Here is a 20,097-nt window from a genome sequence, read left to right on the forward strand (position 1 = left end):
AGGGACATGTTGTCAAATGGCTCTAAATATTTATGTTTATATCCGCAGATTAGGGCTACTATCAAAGTTGCTTGGTCAAGTGTGGAGTATAAGTGATAACTGAATATTTAGCCTCAAATGTGACATAGTTTACGTCAACTTTTCCAAGGCTCATCAAGGAAGAGGATGTAGAAAAAAATATAAGAGCCGGAGGGTGGTAACGAGTGCTGGAAAACACTGTCTCTCTCCAATGATTTGGCTCTTCCACTCATGAATGCACAGCAGTTATGGTTACTTATACGAGACCTGCATAAGATCAGGCCAGTCAACCTTCCAGCATGGGCAAGAGAGGGTACATTTCTAGTTGAGGAGCTATGCTTGACTGATGGCTGCTGGGGGGAGGGTGAGTCTTCTTCTGGGCTATGGCTATTGGTAGGCTGCCCACGGTCCAGTGGATGGCCCCTTGCCCATGCGCATGTGTGCAGTACTAATTAGACCCAGTGGATTATTAAGGACAAAGGGCATGAGGTTGGAAGGCAGATGTCTTGTAGAGATCTGGGCAGAGTGGGAGGGGCTACTTGGGTTAGATATGACCAAGATACACTGTATACATGTGTAAAATTGTCAAGGAATAAATAATACCCTAAAAATGCCCCTGGAGCTGCAAGCTTGAGAGTCATTAGAAGTTGTTACATGGAGTTAGGCTTGTGTTTAGATAGAATTTCCAACAGCTTCTGAAATGGTCCTAAATATACTTCTGTCATTTTGAACCATGTCTTTATGCAAAGTGCTGGTCTAAGAAATGGTGATTTTAAAATAAAAATACCTATCAATTCTAAAAAAAACATTAAAGGGGCTCTATGTCTTACAATACCAATTATTTAGCCAACATTTAATTAATCTAATTAGTATACAAATTTGTCTTTAATAAATAGTAATATATATAAATGATAATATATATGTATACATAAGAATTGTTTAAAAATAAACTTATGATTCTTTTTATGCCCTAGGTATAAAAGAATATGACTTTTTCAAATACTTTAAGATGTTAAAAAATATTCTATGTGTATGGATGTTTTACCTGTATGTATGTGTGTATATGTATCTATGTGTGCCATGAAGTACCCACGGATACCTAAAGGTGTCAGATCACCGGAACTGAGTTACAGACAGCTGTGAGCTACCGTAGAGTGAATCAAGTGTAGCCCTCTAGAAGAGTAGCCAGCATGCTTAACCACTGAGCCTTCTCTCTGGTCCTGACATTTTGTTACATACTTTCATAGCCTGGGTTGAATAACAATAATCTGGGCAAAACAGGGTCATGAATGGAAATAATTTGAGAAGCCTGAGCCAGGGTGACTCCAGGAGCAGTGAGTTAGCAGTGAGGACCTTGTTCAGATTTTCAAGTCTCATTTTCCTTTCATTGTTCTCTTGTATGGTTAGCCCTAAAGCTTTTTATGTCTGTGTGTCTGTCTATATGCAAGCATGTGTGTGTGTGTGTGTGTGTGTGTGTGTATGTATCCTATCTATCTATCTATCTATCTATCATCTATCTATCTATCTATCTATCCATCCATCCATCTATCCACCTACCTACCTATTATCTAATTTATATATTGGCTTGTCTGTTTTACAGATAATTTGTGCAGAAGTGCTCTGTGGCCTCGCTACATCTTCAGCCTTGGCCTTTGCTCATTGGGTGCGCAGCAGTGCTGCAGGATGCAGAAGCATCTGAGTGGAGAAGGCAAGTGTAATTCTGACACTTTAGAGGTGGCGCGCGTTGGACTGTAGTCCCCTAAAAGGATAGGATGAAGCACTACTCCTCGGGACCTCAAATGTGACCTTATTGGGAAATGGAGCAGATGCAGCCATGATGATTCACTGAAGTCATATGACGGCAGACCCCTAATTCAATATGGCATCCTCATATGACAATGTTTCCCAACCTTCCCAATGCTGCGACCTTTAACACAGTTCCTCGGGTTGTGGTGACCCCCCAACCCTAAAGTAATTTTTGTTGCTACTTCATAACTGTAATTTTGCCACTGTTATGAACTAATATAAACATCTGATACGTAGGATATCTGATCTGCAACTCCTGTGAAAAGGTCAGCTGACACCAAAGGGGCTGCAACCCACAGGCTGAGAACCACTGTTGTTAGGCCAGCTATGGGGAGACAGACACAGCCCTGCTGCTCTGTGATGATGCAGCCTGGAGCTAGAATGATGCACTATAAGCCTTGGGTTGCCCAAGACTTCCAGTAAAGCAGAATCCACGACGAGTCAGGGAGTCTTGCCCCCTTGCACTGGGTCCTGCACACCCCCCCCCCCCCGTTTGGTGTCAGTCCTGCGGAACTGTAGAGAGAATATTTCCACTGTTTTTAGCCTCCCTGTCTGGGTAGTTGGGAAGCCCTAAGGATCTGACTCAGGATTGGGGAGGACATTATTCTTCATAAGCCCCCTACTGTGTCTCTGCTTGCTGTAGCGTTATACTACAAGGTGGCTCCTCCCGGGAGCACACACAGACATGTTATTCCCCTATATATCTCATAGTTAAGGTCCCAGTTCACGTGAAAATCATCCAAGACAGAGGGTGAAGCAGGCCCCTGACACACAATCACTGCCAGGGAAGCTCTGTTTCCTGCCTCAGGCTTGAGTGGGGCAGAACACATATTTAGCCTTGGGAGTACAGTTCCTGGCTGGCTGTTCTTGATGAACAGGGGAACCGGGTGGTTTGGATGACTCTAGGCAGGAACAGGAACAGTGCTCCTCTTTTTAGGAGTCCTGGTTGGTTGGAGCTGGCTCGGTAGGGTGATGCATGGGCCAGCTGGGTTCTCTGGAGAGTTCTTACCCAGACCACACAGCAGCCCCTGGCTGGAGGGCTTTTGATAAGTTAATTATGTGCAGTTTGAGCTTTGATGTTGCCCAGAGCCTGTCTGGCACCAGGGTCTCATCTTTATTGTGAGGGGCTACTGCCCAATTATGTGCTGTGGGAGACCAGTGATTGGCTTCTGATGGGGCCACAGCTGGAGAAACTACACACCTGAAAGATGCTGGGAGACAGATGGGCCAGGATGTCTTACCACTTAGTAAGGAGGGACTAGAACATGGTTAGAAGATTCAGGGACCAGAGCCAGATATGTGACAGAGCCTGGTCTCAGTTTCCTCTCTGCTCAATGCACATAGGAACCCCCTGCCCCCAGTACAGGTGTGAGAAGGTTTAAGAGAGATGACGTAAGAGTAGCCCCCACTTGGCATGCAGAATGTGACAGCAGTAGCCCCCGTTATTATTTGCGACACAGAAAGGAGTGGTGGGATCGCCAGGTGGGCCAGTATCCCATTCTCTGACTCTAGCCAGCATCTGCAGCTTCCCATGGAGACCTGGCTCCGAGAGAGTGGAGGCTGGCACTTGGATTCAAATCCCTGTACCAATGCTTTGTGTCTCTGGGGAGAGAGTCCATCCTTTGACACCTCAGTGTCTTCTTGTATAGGGCAAGGATCTTCCTTCCCGCATTGATGTCACCCCCATAAGGAGTCTGACCCAGAAGCTCTCTAAGAAGAGGGTAGGGCAGGGCTGGGCTATTACCTGAACCCATCTCTGTGGTTCTCACTGAGGTGGCAGGTGCCTCCATGCTCACAGGGGTTCTGGACGCAGGTGTTGATGGGTACGGTGCAGTCCTTGCCCTGAGGGACAGATGAGGGAGAAGTCTGGTAAGCGAGGCTTTTGGTGGCTGCTATGACCCTGGAGACCCCAGGGACTTCCCAACATCCTCTGGGATGAAGCTGAGATAAAGACAAAGGGAGTCATTGCCGGGTCACTCATTCCTCATGAAAAAGGGGAGGTTGTGTTGAGAAGGCAGAGTTCAGGCTCCAGCATGAGCAGTTCCCCAGTTCACAGGCATCTCTGGCCTAAGCTGCCGGCATGAATACAGGCTGGGAGTCCATGTGAGTTTTCGATTCCATCTCCCCCTCTTTTTGGCTGAAAATGGGCGCCAGACCTTTAACCTCTGACAGGGTTGCCATGAGAATTACGTGGGAGCGTTCACAGAAGGAGGCACTGTGCATTATGTAACACACTTGGCACATAGTAGGCATTCTGTAAAAGCTAGCAGATGGTATTGCTATTTGTTTTATTGAGGTTTAAATAGAGTCCATACCATGAGCAGGGGGAAGTAAGATATAACCTGTAGACCCGTGCTCTATAAAGGGACCCCCCCCCACTCCCACTTTCTCCTTGGCTGGTTGGTCTGTAGTATAGCTTTGCTGTCTGCATTTGTTCTCAAGTTCCAAAGGTGAGTCCAAGGCCAGGCCAGACTAAGAACTGCAATCGTTTGGAATGAGGCAGAGTTCCACTGGATCAGGCTCTTCGTCAGGGTACGAGCTGAGGAAGAGCCAGTGAGTGGCAGGTGGGGATGATTATGCCACGTAGAAGGAACAAGGACAAAGGCTCTGAGTGGGTGACCTCAAGGCCCAGACTGTAGACACTAAACCCAACATCCCAGGGATCCTCTTACCCCCATGGCTCCTGCTTCTCCCTTGGGACACAGACCCTATACTTGGGACATGGATCCTGTACTCTCTTGGGACATGCAAGCTGTACTTTGTAGGACCCAGTAGCACCAGGGCTGGGGAGGTAGCTGCTGTATATAGTTTTGAGCCATGGGTTCAGTGACTTGAGTGCATGCCAGGCCAGGGTGATCATGGGAGCCTTCCCACTGCCACTGCCACCTGCTCACCATCTGCCTGAGAAGAGCCTGTCCCATCTTCTGTTGCTGCCAGTGTCTATGACTGGGACAGTGACTATGCATGGGACTGGGGGTTCTTGGCTGTGTGCTTATTGCCAGCTGAGCCTGAGGCGTTGGGCCAGGATAGCCTCCACTGTGGGCCCAGAGGTATCTTACTGTCTTGCCTGTAGGAGCCTCAGGCCCCTCTCCAGTAGCTGGAAGGCTGAGTCCCTGTCTGTCTGGTTTATGTGAGTCCATCCCCCACACAGAGGTTTCTGAGAGGGGAGAGTGAGAGGAAATGTGTGCTTTGAGGAGCTATCTGGCTTTCCCCCCACGCCACAGTGACTCAGGGCCCGCTTTCTGAAAGCCGGTGTCTGGAATGGAAAGTGTAATAGGAATTCTCACTCACGGTATTGAGCATGTTCTCCAGGCTTCAAGCTAAGTGTTTTATATTCATGATCACATATAATGTTCCCAAGAACCCTGTGAGATTAGTACAATTGTCATTACACTCCCTTTTATCAGATAGGGAAGGCAGACTTGGAAAAGAAGGAAATAGCCTTGAGACTTCACAGCAGTTAGTGAAACAGGCGGCCAACAGATGAGCCCAGACGGCTGAGTACATATTCAGCACCAGGCACCTCTATGCTGGACCATTTGGTCTGTTCCTCTGAAAACCTGGGCTTTGGAGTGGAGTGGATTGGAGCTGAGTCTAGGCAGGCAGCTACATGCCGTAAGGAAATGACTGGTCCTTGTTGACCTTGTTTTGATATTCCATGAAATAGATGTGAGGTAGAGTATGACTAATTCAGGAATTCAAAGTACAATGACACATTTGGGTGCTGATACATCACCAGAAGTGGAAAAAAATCTATCTTTGACTTCAGGTCATGGTCCAAATGAGGGTATAGTAAAAATGCCTTCAATGACAGCCTATGTGTATATATAAACCAGGCTAATTTCATTATTAGATTTGGGTTCTATTGCCTAGATATCTTTGAGTGTGAGTGTGTGTGAGAGCATGTGTGAGCACATGTGTGTGTGTGTGTGTGTGTGTGGTGTATGCCACAGTGCAATTGTGGAGGTTAGTGGATAACATTGTGGAGTTAGTCCTTTTATCCTTCCTTTACAATGTGGTGGTTTGAATACATTTGGCTCCCAGGTGTTTAAACGCTCGGCCCATGGGAGTGTCACTATTAGGAGGTGTGGCCTTACTGAAATAGGTGTGGCCTTGTTGGAGGAAGTGTGTTACTGTGTAAGTGGACTTTGAGGCTTTCTATGCTCAGGTTCTGCCCAGTGAGGAAGAGACTCTCTTCCTAGTTGCCTGCCGAGGGCAGTCTCCTCCTGGCTGCCTTTGGATCAAGATGCAGGATCTCAACTCCTCAAGCACCATGTGTACCTGCTTCCCGCCATGATGATAATGGACTGAACCTCTGAAACTGTAAGCCAGCCCCAACTAATGTCCTTTATAAGAGTTGCCTTGGTTATAGTGTCTCTTGGCACAAACGGATATCCTAACTAAGATCCATGGGTTCTGGATATCCAAGTTACGTCACTACATTTGTGTGGTAAGTGCCTTTGCCCATGGAGTTAACTCGGTGGCCCATCTCTTACTGGGACCTGAGTCTTGACCACTTGTCTAGGCGGGCCGGTCAACAAGCTCTAACCATATGACTGCCTCTGATGCCCAGTTCTGAGATGATAAGTTAGCATCGTGATGCCTGGCTTTGTCATGGGTTCTGGAACCCACACTCAGGTCTCCAGCCCCAAGATAGTTTAGTATGCATCTGCAAGTATTATAAGATCCAGAAACATCTGAAATCTGAGATGCTTCTGGTCTCAAGCATTTCATATAAGGGATGCTTAATCTCTATTTGCCCCAAGCGGAATGAATTACCATTGTAAATCACATTACTTTCAAGGTACCTCTTAGGTGATGCAGCCCTGTAAGAAAGTGGCAGTGATGACCATGACTAGGGTCTGAGGCAGGGCTGAGTAGGCTAGATAGTTCAGGGATGCATGCATGCATGATAGTGGTTCTATAGAGATAATTATGAAGAGCAGAATAAGAGAATCTCAAAAAGGATCCAATGGGACCCCCACCCTCACCCCCATCAGCCCTGGCCTGTATACTCTGATGTTCTTGCAAAGTAACACTTGGCTTAGGCAGAATCCCCATCCCCATACCAAGGGTGGTGTGGTATGTAGGATCTCTTTTAGACCTTCAGGCTGAGCACAGAAATCTAGGAGGTATTCCCACTGCTTGAAAACATGGTAATTGGGACTTCAGATGAAGACTTCTGTCACTTACACATCCTTGAAAAGCAATCACCATTTCCAATGTGTGTCTAATTAGCCCAATTCAATTCTCTTCTGCTGCATTTTGTTCAAATCTACTCGAACTGGGATGTTCTTTTGTCCTCTTCCCTCTGTTCTCCATCCCACCTTATGTCCCCTCTCTGACAGAATCTGGGCTAGTGGCTTCCTTTAAAAGAGCCTAGGAGCAGCTCCCTCACTGGAATCTCTGCGTCGTCAGATGGGGTGTGGGACGACTCAGGGACCTTGTTATTCAAAGTGTGGTCCTTGGACTCATAGCCTGGGCAGCCCCTGGGAGCTTGTTATATACACCATCTCAGGCCTGACCCCAGCTCTCAGAAATCAGAGCCTACATCTTAATAAGATTCCTGGGTACATGCAGGCTTGGGAAGTACTTCTTGGAGGCACTGAACATGTGCGTGAAGCCCAGTGGTAGGGAAAAAAAAATCAGGTATATTTTATTTTTTTAAATTCCAGAACAGTGGCAAGATTGTTAGCCATGTGGCATGTTTTCTGAACCTGGCACTGGGGTAGGTGAAGGGCACATGCGATGCGTTTTTAGCCTTGTTACAGCTAGGTTGGAGAGTTTCCTTTTACAGGTGGAAAGGCAAGGTTTAGGGAGAGCCAGTCACTAGGGTAGACCAGGCTGGGTTCTGTTTTTAGCTTTGTGCTAAGGTTCTGTGTTCTGTAGGTGGTAGAGTGTGGGTAAGCCCTAGTATTTACAAATCTTAGTTGACCTTTCAAATGAGGATAAAGACTGATGTCTCTGGATGATTAAGCATGCTGAGATAATACAGTCCAATTCAAGCCTTGCAGAAGACCAACAGCAATGGCATCCTTAGAAAACTCTGTTTTCCCAAGGCAGTGTAGCAACATATATGAAAATCCTTGACACTTGTGAACCGAGTTCCAAATGAAAAGCAGCAGTGTACCGCAGGCTAATCTCACTCTCCAGTATGAGGGACGGAGCAGCTTGCAAGAGGGAAGGTAAAGATGGGGATGTGTCAGCTTATCACGTACTTCCCATACAGTGGGTCCTCTCCTAGGTATACTGCTCACATCACTGACTACACATCAATTTATCCCAACCTGTGGGATGTGTCCTGGTGTCGGGATGAGAAGGCTGAGGTGAAGTCACTGGTCATGGACATACACCTCGTGCATGGCAACGCTGCAATCCACACATACGTCTCTGTAATTCCAAAGCCTGAGACTCCTTCCCCTCCACTGAACACATATGCACAGGGCTCATTGGATCTGTGCCTGAGCAAACTCTGTGCTTGGACTCTAGGCTACACTTAAGGCTTAGGGACAGATGGTTTAAAAAGGAGTCCTTGGGCTTTCTTGTTCCAGGCCCATAGGTGGCACTCTGACACCATCTGCTAACAGCCAGACAGAAGCGCAGAAAGCCACCAGGTAGCTGTCCCCTGGAAACTGCCTTTCAAGCCTGTTACTGTCCAAGCCCAGTCCCTTGAGGACGGATGCAGATGCTGTGTTCCTGACACTCAGCCTGTGCATGTGGTGCACAAGATGGGCTACTGGATACCCTGGATTCTTGGCTTGTCCAGAGCATTCGGATCCCATGGACGAGCATTGAGCCGCACCTTTGTGGACCCCAGCGAGTCACTGGCTATCTGGGCACCTCTTCAGGGTAAAGGACGTTGGCATTTGGCCTGTATAGCAATAGCCTTGAGTTTTAGTCTCAAATCTACAGAAGCCTGGTTTCTAGTCTTATAAAAGAGGCCTTCTTCATAGGTTTGCTAGGAGAAAGAGTGAGCCAGACATCAAGCATAGAGCCCGACTCACAGTCTGCAGGGGGACACTGTAACTCTTGTAGATTGTGCTGGGGGGAAAGGTTGTCTTGGAAGTAGCCTGGATTTCTGATAGAATGGATGGGAGAACCTGACAGTCTCCATCTTTCTGTTGGGTTTGCCAACTATGTGTGTGACCTTGGAAGCCCCAGACCATTGAGTCTTTGAGTCCCTAATCCCCTTATTCTCTGAAATAGCAGCTAGGATACTGGGTTCAAGGGCTGACTTTTCCAAGAGAGCATTTTGTAATTGCCTGGTTTGTAATCTCCCTGTAACTCACAAACAAACAAACAAACAAACCCCGACACAGGTAGCATTTCTATCTCATCTTAGCATCCCTGTTAAGATTCCACAGGCCCTGTCTGGTAGGCAATGTGGAGGAGACTAGGGATGTTGTTGGCAAATGTCACTTGGCGGGGGTAGGTCACAGTGAATTGTAGTTATCCAGGCTACATTACACAGCATCAGCTGCACAGGACCTTTCCCTGCAGCCAGGACAAAGGAAGAGCCTGGGCATGAGTGGTGGGCAGAGCCTCCCACCTTACCTTGTAGCTGTAGGGGCAGGTGCAGCGGTACTGCTCCACGGGATCCTGACTGCAAGTGCCGTTGTTCTTGCACGGGCTAGAGAGGCAGGCATTGCATTTGGCCACGATGTTAATGTCCACTGGCCCTGAGTAACAAAACCAGAGAGTGGGTGGCAGCTCTCTGAGCAGGGCACCTCCCCTCCCTTCCCCTCTGCTCCGGCTCCCTCCCATCTCTGAGCCCAGAGGGCTGCTGGCTCTCTTGAGGCTGTGCATCCTTCTGGAGAGAGTCCCATTAATTCAACGACTGTCCAGTGAGTAAGAATCACAGCGGGACATCATACAGAAGCACTCTGCAGTCAAATCAATTACTGTAATTAGCCTGATCCGATTTGGGTGCTAATCTGCAAACAGTGCACCATAATTAGAACCCTCCTGCGTATCTTCTATTCCAGGAAGTTCTCAGCACAGGCTCTGTTTCGACCTTCTCCTCCTTTGCCCCTGCCAAGCCATTTCCCATAGAATAACTAAGGAGGGATGCCAAGGCACACACATGGAGGGGCCTTTCTTCAAGACCTTAGGGGTGATGATGTCACACAGAAAGATGCTGATGGGAGCTCTTTGCCTTTGTCATCCATGGAAATTTTAACGGCATCTGTTTTTTTTTTTTTTTTTGTTGTTGGTTTTTTTTTTTTTTTTTTTTTTTTGGTAAGGGCTGGAAGGAGGTCATGGTCCTCACATAGAGCTTTGCATAGAGGGATTATGTCTACTGCTGTAGATAGCTTTGAGCATGAGTTATGGAGACATATAGAGCATATACATATATGTACACACATATATATATATGCTCCATTTAATACCAGAACTTTAGCCTGGAGCTAACAGTCTTCAACCTGTAGATGGGTTGAGAGTCACTCTGATGAGTGACCATTTGTAGGTAGATGAACAGATTGGCCCCAGGGAGCTCTGAAACCAATAGGTCCAACTTGGGCTCACATCAGAATGAGAGAAACCACCTGCCTGTGCTTGCCTCTGACTGAGGGGTTCCTGGGGCACAGAGATTTCTCTTGACACACAAGGACAAGTCAGAACCAGCCTAAATCCTATGCCTAGACTGTTACTCTAGATCCAGAGATTGCTGGACCCAGAACCAATGTTATTTTTCAAGCACTGGGGATCCGACCCAACTTCATATGTGAGGCAGTTCTACCCAGTTACAACCCCTGCCCTTGAGTAGTGATTTTTAAAGTTCTGCAGGTGATTCCTGTCAAGATTGAGCATCACTATTTCAGGGCTATTTGAGTCCCTCTAGTATCAGATCAGATGTCTCAGAAGCAGGAAGTAGAAAGTTAAAATTAGCTTTAAATCAATGGAATGTTTTCTGCTTTCAGCAGCCACATGGGACACTGCGCAGTTTGAAAGGGAAAATAAAAACCGAGCATTGAGATTCTCGGAGACGAGCAAAGGACACTAACAGATGGATGCTCAAAGCAGATGCAAGATAGATTGTGAAATTTCATTTGGGATACTTCAAAATTAAGGGCAGATAAAATAAAGGTGATACTCTGCCTATAAAGTAAGACAAAGGAACCTGGTTCTCCAAGAAAAAGATGCTCAGGGGGCACCGATGAGAGCCGGAGCCCATTATCAGCCATTTTAGAAATCGATTCTGCAAACTGTTTGAAGAAAACGTATTTATAGGGTATCATTGGAGACTCTGACTCTTATCTAGGGATACAATGTTAAACAGAGAAACATCTTCATACATTCACTGTAAGAGGGAAAATGGAAACACTGGAGATTTTCACCCTAGAAACAGTTAAGTAGGCTGTGATGGAAGACAGCTGGGCTGTGAGGGTCAGAAGCCCATGTTCTAGAGGTAGGGAGAGTCGGGATCCTGTTGTTGTGTTCTTATGAATTAGTTTGGGATACAGATGTGGCTCAGTAGGAGATGCTCATCAATATGAGCAAGGCTCTGGGTTTGACCCTCAACCCAAGTGGGGAGAGACTGTTCAACCTCTTTAAGGCTTAGCTGCTCTAAATATTTAACCTGAGGGTATTATAGATATCTACCCATAAAAATGTTGGAGAGTTAATCTGACACAAAAAAATTAAATAATATGTTAATATGTTAAGTAAGTAATATGTTAATATGTTAAACAAAATGATGAATAAAAACACATCTAACATAGACCTTGTCATATAAACACTTAGGAGTGGATAGTTATAATGAGCCAGTAAAAATAATATGTACAGGGACAAGGTGGCTCAGAAGGTCTACAAAGCCCGAAGACCTGAGTTCAGTCCCTGGAGTCCACATGGTGGAAGGACATGACCATTTCCCACAAATGGTCTCCTGACCTCCATATATACACTGTACTGGGTATGTGTTTGCACATATGCACATGAGAGAGAGAGAGAGAGAGAGAGAGAGAGAGAGAGAGAGAGAGAGAGAGAATTATTAAAGATTATGTAAAATTTATTAAAAGTCATGTACATAAGAATCTTGAGGCAGTACAATGTGAATGCTAATATTCCTGGGTGAGGAATGTAGGCTAGAATGTTCTCAGCTATAGACAAGATATGGAGAAGGAACCAGCAAGTACAGTCAGCCCTCTATATTCATGGATCTCTCACAAGCAGATTCCCCATCTGAAGATTCAGCCAACCACAGACCATAAATATCCGGAACAAAACTGTACCCTTATTAATCATGTACTGGTCATTAGTCCCTAAACAACACAATATAACAACTTTGTAGATGGCATTTACAGTGCATCATAAGTAGAGATAAAATATACAGTATACCTATGTTATATGCATGAGATAAGCTGTGCTTTTGCAAGCCACAGGCGCTTGGATGTGAGGGCAGGCGACACCTACCTTTGCACTGGAACCGGTGAGTGGGGGTGGTGAGCAGGAGTCTGTCCGCCATGGACTCTGGACTGCTGCATCTGGCAATGCCAGGCTCCTTGTATCCAGCCTTTACCCACTCTGATAACCAACGCAGACTGCAGTCACAGTGGAGAGGGTTGGTTCCCAGGGCCCTGGAAGGCAGAAGAGGAAGTTAGGCCCTGCCTGGCCTGGCCCACAGGCTCCTCCCCATCTGTGGCTCTCTGAAAACTCAAGGTTTTAAAACTAAATTAGAGGAGTCTAGTGTGCAGGCTAGAAGATACATCTCCACTAAGAAAAAAAAAATCGAAGTTTCCAGAGTCTATTTCCAATTCAGTAGATGTTCCATTCCCGCCTAAGTGACTGCTCTAGACAGAGCGATGTCTGTGCCCCTCAGCAATGGCAGCCACTTCTGAGGCTTTGTTCTCGATGCTCTGGAACATTCTGTCCTGGACTCTCCTCCAGGCCTGGCTCTCCAAGGAACACATTCTAGACCTCTGGCCACCTCCTCATGTGACTCTCAAGCAAAGGGTCTGTTAGAAGAGTTGTTCTCAAAGAGTTGTTCCAGGACCCCGATTCAGGAAGCAGCTTCAAGTGGAGGAGATTGAAGATATGGGGGTGAGCCATAGCTCACCCCAAACTTCTCCAAAGTGATTGGGAAGAAAACAGTACAATTCATTTTTTAAAATATCCTATTATCTACTATTTCTATATTTGGTGTACAGAATGCATACATGTCAGTACTGTAGCCTGTGTACACAACATGAAAATAATTAAAATGTACACAGAGGAGGAATACAGTCTCACCATCTTACCAACAGAGGTGGGTGCCCGGGCACTGTCTGAGAGTGCTAGCTATGGACACAGGGCTGGCCTGGGAGTCAGGGGACTGAGCTCTAGGTGAACTCTCATGACTTGATGAGATGCTATCGTTCATGCTCTCAAGTTCCGTGAGTGGAATAAGAAAGGAATACAGCATGGCTGATAATATGCCCACTGGAGTCAAGGCAAGCACGTAGCTGCCTACCTGTGGGCTGTGCAGCCTCAGGAAAAATGCTTTAACTTTCCTGAGTCTGAATTTCATCATAAATAAGAGAATAAACCACCTTAATGCCGTAAAAAAATATAAGAGATAACTCATCAAAAGTGTTTAGGGTAGCCGGGCAGTGGTAGTGCACACCTTTAATCCCAGCACTTGGGAGGCAGAATCAGGAGGATTTCTGAGTTTGAGGCCAGCCTGGTCTACAGAGTGAGTTCCAGGACAGCCAGAGCTATACAGAGAAACCCTGCCTCGAAAAAGAAAACAAAACAAAACAAAACAAAAAAGTGTTTAGGGTATAGCAAGGGTCCAAACACTATGTCACTATATGACAGGTCAGATGTCTTTGAAGGCTTCTGAAACAAAACCTTACAGTTTGAATACAGTATTTCAAAACAAAGCCCCTTTCATTTTCTGAATCTCAGGTTTCCTGTTTGCAAGTCTAACCAACTATGGGACAAAAATAATTTTTCAGTTTCACGTGTAGTGAATACATATAAACCTGGACAATTTGGGGGTCCTTATTCCACACTCAAAATAGTATAACCATTATTTACAAAGCATTTACAGTCGTACTAGGTATCTTAAGTACTCCAGAGACTATATCAAGCACATAGGAGAAGGTGTGGTGTTGTACACATATGCCATCTCACTGTACATAAGTGACTTGAGCATTTGTGGGTTACTGGGGCTCCTGGAGCTAGTTCCCTGTGCATACGGAGGGCCAAATGCCTAACACGAGGACAGAATATACACAAAGTGATGACTGTCACCATTACCATGTTCTGTTTTGAGCCAGTGCACCTTAAGGAAGAGGCTACTTACAGGTGGGAAAGGGATGTCAGATCATTGAAGGAGCCTTCAGGAACACTGGAAATGTCGTTGCCATGGAGGGTCCTGGGGCAGAAGGCACAGGTTAGCATGTGACCCCAGTGAGCCACCATACTCACCCAGCCCAGCCACCCTTCTGTGGTTCCCAGGGCCACAGCTCATGATATCGGTTGCTGCTGCCATTGTTGAGGGGCACAGACATTTGTCTGTCTAGAGCAGCAGCAGGGGTGGAGGGAATGAGGGCTTGGCAGGGAAGAGGATGTACTTTCAAACTCTATGAACCTGGGGGAGACTCAGGCAGGGATGAGCTGCTTTTCTGGACCTCAGTTCCCACACCTGACTAATGGAACCATCAGAGTTCCAGATGTTCCGTGCTTGATCAACTGTGGCTAATACTGTCTGTTCAGTGTTCTGATAGTGGCTAATCCATCTCTCCTGGAGCCAGGCTGCTTGCTTTCAGACTCTGTCTCCGCCACTTACCAGCTGTATGGCCTTGGGCAAAGTGGCTTATTCTCTCTTGAGCCTCAGTTTCTGATTGTCAAAGGAGAATGACCAATGGTCAGATTGTGACGTACAGGTTTTAGACTACGCAGAAAGAATGGAGTGTTTTCTAAGTGCTAACTGGTGAATGACAGGGAAAATGGGGAGGCAGGGATACAGGAGCGAGAAGATGGTGGGAAGATCAATCAAAACTAAAAATGTATGAAAATGTCATAGGGAAACCTCATATTTACTTACTTTAAAAAAATAAAGAGTCTGAATGGAGGCACCATGTGTGGAAGGTACTATTGGCTCCAGAAGCCACAGGTTACTAAGTGAACGTCCCAGTGTTTGGTGGCCCAAGGACCCCAAACAACACAGGTATCTGCCCATGAGAATTAGGTGAGAAGCCTTTATTGCTGGAGATGCCACATGCTCTGGGCTCAGGGCTCAAGGGCATAGACAAGGCAAGCTGGAACTGAGCTGGAAGCCCTCCCCACCCAGTGACTAGCTCTCATAGTGACAGACAGTGCTATTCTGGCTGCTATCAGGGAGATCACTGTTCACTTGATGTTCCAGAGAACTGACTGGCCAGGCATCATGTGCCCACTGGCGAAACAGTAACAAATCAGTTGTGTGTGTGTGTGGGGGGGGTGCGGAGGAGGGGTAACTGACCAGGCTCTGCTTAGAACTAAGGCTTGATCCACATTGGAATTCAAGTCTGGTGATAGAAAGCTGGCCAAAACCCCATGGCAGGAGACATCACGGGGGAATCTACTATTGTGGTAGTCTTTGGTTGGTTTTTATAAGTAGTCATGACGTCCAAGTGCCTTGGAGACAACCACACTTATAGTTTAGCTTAGTGTCGCTGTGACAAGCTTAGTGTCGCTGTGACAACTGGCCAGAGAAGCTTCTTTGTACTACCCAGTGGTAACTGTGGTGACATAACTACCACAGTGCTGAGAGGAAGTGGCCATGGAGTGCTCAGACACAAACGGATATCTGTATGACCCCTCCTATGGCTTGGGTGAAATCTGTGAGAGCGTAGAAAATCCATAAGAACTGGAGGAAGCAGGGGAGGTGGTTAACTTCCGGACAGGATCCAGCTGATGTATTCTTGGCTTCAAAGCTCCAATGATTCCTTGTATAAGATCTGAACAAGACTGACTGGACCTGTCAACTTTCTGTCTAGATGGGCAGGGAGGGAATTGGGCGGGGAGCTCCATCCTTGAGGATTTATATGCCATTAACAGTTAGGAAGGAAGGCCTTTGGAGACTCCATCCCTCCATGATGATCTATAGGCTTCTGGGAGACGGAGAAGCCTTTTCTACAGTGGTATAGCCACTGGTAAGGTACTCCTGCTCATGTTTTAAAAAAAAAAACCCAAACCCAAACCCTAAACCAAAACCAAAAACCCTTCAGCTTTAGGGGCTGGAGGAAGAGCTCAGTAGTTAGGAGCACTGACTGTTCTTCCAGAGAAACCAGGTTCGAATCTCAGCACCACAGGGATGTGAACCTGGTCTGTGTGAGTTATGGACAGCATAACAGCCCATATAGGCAGGCGTAACACAATACATATAAAAGGAAAAGAATAAAAGTTTAAAAGTATTTAAGAAAACCCACATCTATGCTCCTTTCGGTAACACCAAGGAACTACTGGTCAACTGCTCCTGTCAGGAGTAAGTCACTGTATCACATGAACAACTAAAGTACCATGAAATTAGAAGTTGGTGGGGAAGAGGAAGGTGACCAGTGAGTGGTAAGCAGACAAGAAGAAAATGGGGCGTGAATATGATTACAACATATGATGCACATGCTTGGAAATGTCACAATGAAACTCACTGCTGCGTGTGATTAGTATATGCTAATAAGGGAGTAAAACTTCACATTTCATAGTCCCACCTATATCACCTGTGTCTGGGGTGAGACGTGAAGGTTACAGTTCATGGGGAAAGAGCTAGGGGTTTCTCCTATTGTTTTTGGTCAGGGCTCAATTTCCCTTCTCCTGTGAAATACTCAGGGCCTTGTACATGCAGAATCACAGTCTAGACCAGAGATTCTCAATCTGTGGGTCTCGACCCCCTTGGCAACCCTCTAGCTCCAAAAAATATTTACATTATGATTAACAACAGTAGCAAAATTACAGTTATGAAGTAGCAAAGACAATTTTATGGTTGGGGGGGGGTCACCACAACATGAGGAGCTGTACTAAAGGGTCACAGCATTAGGAAGGTTGAGAACCAATGATCTAGAATTCTCCTTCCTCCTCAGACAGTCCTCCATGGTCATCCTCGTGCCAATGCATTCTGGGTGTGATTTGCCAGATGTAAGCTGTCCTTGACTTGGGGGCACCTGGGACAGCTGGAAGGAGTGGTCCTCCAGGCAGTGCTCATCCCTTCCCAGTGTGCTTAGCGACATCACTCTCCATGCTTCACACTGGCCCCAGCCTGCTCTTGACGAGGGTGCCTTCACTGCTGCCTGCTGTTTGGCAGATCCATGGTAGGTTAGTTGGGAAGGAGGCTGCCCACCCCCTCAGGGTCATGAAGCTCTAATAGAAAAACACTGAGGGGCCCAACAACAGCTTTGGCTGTGATATCTTCCAGTCTTGCTCCCAGTTGCTATGCATTGAGCTGCTGAGGTCTTCAGACCTGCAGATCAATGGGTTATGATTTACAAGGACAACTGAGATGCAGTCTACGCACTGGAGCAGCCCTCCCTGTCCTAAATGATTCCAGGTGCCCTTGTGTGGGGTTGGGGAGTGACATTTAGGACCACACACATACACACAAGGCATGTGACTCTGTGTGGGGCAGAGATCCCAAAGAGTGTGCAGATCCCCAAAGAAGGACAAGAATGCCCACAAGAATGTTCTTGCTAGCTATTTTACATGGAAAGCAAAGTAGGAAAAATATATTTTTTCCTCACACAATGTTTTGTACCAGGGCTCCTGACCACCCTGTATTGCTGTCTGAGATGAGTACTTACCAATACACACACATACACACACACACACACACACACACACACACACACACACACACGAGAGAGAGAGATAAAGAGATAGATAGATAGAGAGAGAGACAGAGAGAGAGAGAGAGACAGAGAGAGAGACAGAGAGACCAGAAGCAGAGAAACAGAGACAAACACATATATACATACAGATAGACAGATACACAGAGAGAAAGACAAAAACAGAGAGCGAGACACAGAGAGAGAGAGACAGAAACAGAGGCAGAGACAGAAAAAGACACAGGCACATACAGAGACAGAGAGACAGAGACATACATATATGCATACACACATACATATACACACAGATAGACAGAAAGATAGATAGAGGCAGAAAAAGACATAGGCACTCAGACAGACAGAGTCAGATACACATGGTCAGCCACATAGACAGACATATATAGGCAAATACACACACACACAGAGGGAGGTAGAGGGAAAGGTAGAGGAAGAGGCAGAGTGAGAGAGAGACTGAGACAGAGAGGCAGACAAAGATAGGGAGAGAGACACACACACAGAGTTAGACAGAAATATACATATACATGTACACCCCCCCCACATACACACATACACAGAGGCAGACAGAGATACATGTACAACACACACACACATACACACACACACCCTGCACCCCACCTCCAGGTCTCTTATTATCTTTCTATAGCCTTGTTGGACCTTATCTGTGGCTAAACCTTCATACTTCTCCTCCTCTTGGTGCCAAACAGCATCATTTATGGGACTCTCATTATTTTTGAAGATTTCGCTAACATAATGAAATCCTTCAGAAACTGGAGGAGAATATACAAACGCTCCAATGTCATTATAGCTAATGCAATTCCTGATTGAAAACAAACTTACTGGGGCCAGGGAGGTAGCTCATTGGGCAAGGCACTCACATAGCTGAGTCCAGATACCCAGAAGCCACTTAGAACCAGCAGTAGCACTATCTGTCACCCCTCTTTTCCTATACAAGATGGGACACAGAGACAAGAAAATCCCGGGAAGCTCAAGGGCCTGCTAGCCTGTGACCACAGCCATGAACAGGAGGAACATCTCCCTCATGTTGGTAACCAACACCCAAGGTGTCCTCCGACCTCTCCATGCATGCTGCAGTCCATACTCACCCAAAGTAATACACATAAATCAACACAACACAACAAGCAACCCCAACCCCCTCGCCTTTTGTTCAACTCCCTAAATTGTCACTATGTAGCAGTCTCCATCCTTTCTTACTTGTTACAGAGCTGATAGTATTGGAAACCTTGTTCCCTTTAGTCTCTGCTCATAGGTGTCAATGTTTACAAGATAGAATTAAGTTTCCTTTCCCACACAATCGCTAAATACTCAGCCCTTTCCCAGCCACTTCTAGTTTTCATCTTTATCTCTTTTAATAACTGCACTTCATTGACTTGCTGTGTCATAATCTCTTTATACACCTCCCCATTGGTGTCCCAGTAGGTAATATTTAAAATTTAGGTTAAAAATAACAATGCAACAAAGACCCAGATTTATAGAGCCTTTCCCTCATCTTGGGTTTTTCTGCAGTGTAAATTCCTACATGTGCAATTACAAGAAGAAAGGATACAAATATCATAAAAATGTAGCCCATAAATGTTGTTATTTTTCCTGAATTGGTCCTTATGCAGAAAATGGTTGCTCCCCACTGAGGTGCTTGGTTGGAGTGAGAGAGAGGCTTTAAGATTGGTTTTATCCCTAAGACCCACTGATTCTAGAATGATCATGCTAAAGCCTGCTGACTCTTAACTCAAGAAGCAAACACCCTGGTGCTGAATGCATACAGGTATTCAGAGACCCCGTGATGGCAGTGGAGCTGGGGTAGGACACACGGGGGTGGGGTGGGGGGGAGCCCCTGGCAGGCTGTAAACACCCCCGGGAAACAGACAGATGGACAGGGAAAACCTATTTTTCTCTTTCAGATTCTTTGAATTATCCCCAACAGAGTGACTCCAAGTCTTGAACCTAAGCACAGAGATTCAATTAAAACTGGCAGTTCTGTCTCCTGCCATCCAACCTATCCCTAGAAGCATCAGAATGAACGGATGGCAGATTGGGAGTTGGGGCGGACAGAGGCTAGCAGGCAGGGGGTAGTAGGGGGGAGCTGGTCTGGCTTTGGGCTGGCTGGCTGCGACCTATCCACCACTGCATTCATTTGGAAACAAGGAAATGGTTTCACTGATGTTTCCATCCCCAAAGTCCCCGGAGAAAGTGGATAACAGGTAAGTGACAGTAACAGATTGCACACTGTCAGCTCAGGCACTTCTTTGCCCCCGGAGAATTGATTTTTAATAACAGTGCAGATGACATGTGGCGGGAGCTGTAGCTGACATGGGTGTTTTGCAGGTCTTAATAAATCATATCAGCCCAGGGCCTCTGGAGTTGGACCTGGTTGCTGGGTGCTGTTTGTTGATGGCTTTGAGGCAGGAGGCCAGACTCAGCTACCTCATGACTAGTAGATTTGGCTAGTTATTTC

The 20,097-nt window shown here is 46.3% G+C and overlaps 1 protein-coding gene across 4 annotated transcripts in view; it reads right to left on the reverse strand.

The window, feature by feature from the left end:
* The window catches only part of Slit3 (slit guidance ligand 3), a 587,543-nt gene that overhangs the window by 36,405 nt on the left and 531,041 nt on the right, over positions 1 to 20,097 (reverse strand). For all 4 annotated transcript variants that reach the window (XM_021178434.3, XM_029484039.2, XM_085829030.1 and 1 more), the window contains 4 exons: positions 14,111 to 14,182; positions 12,238 to 12,401; positions 9,379 to 9,503; positions 3,569 to 3,666 (listed from right to left, as the gene is read on the reverse strand). In XM_021178434.3, the coding sequence (XP_021034093.1) occupies positions 3,569 to 3,666; positions 9,379 to 9,503; positions 12,238 to 12,401; positions 14,111 to 14,182 (459 nt within the window). The remainder of the gene's footprint in view (positions 1 to 3,568; positions 3,667 to 9,378; positions 9,504 to 12,237; positions 12,402 to 14,110; positions 14,183 to 20,097) is intronic.

The sequence above is a fragment of the Mus caroli genome, unplaced genomic scaffold, assembly GCF_978045245.1.
Source record: "Mus caroli unplaced genomic scaffold, Mus_caroli_1 scaffold_13, whole genome shotgun sequence".
NCBI lineage: Eukaryota > Metazoa > Chordata > Mammalia > Rodentia > Muridae > Mus > Mus caroli.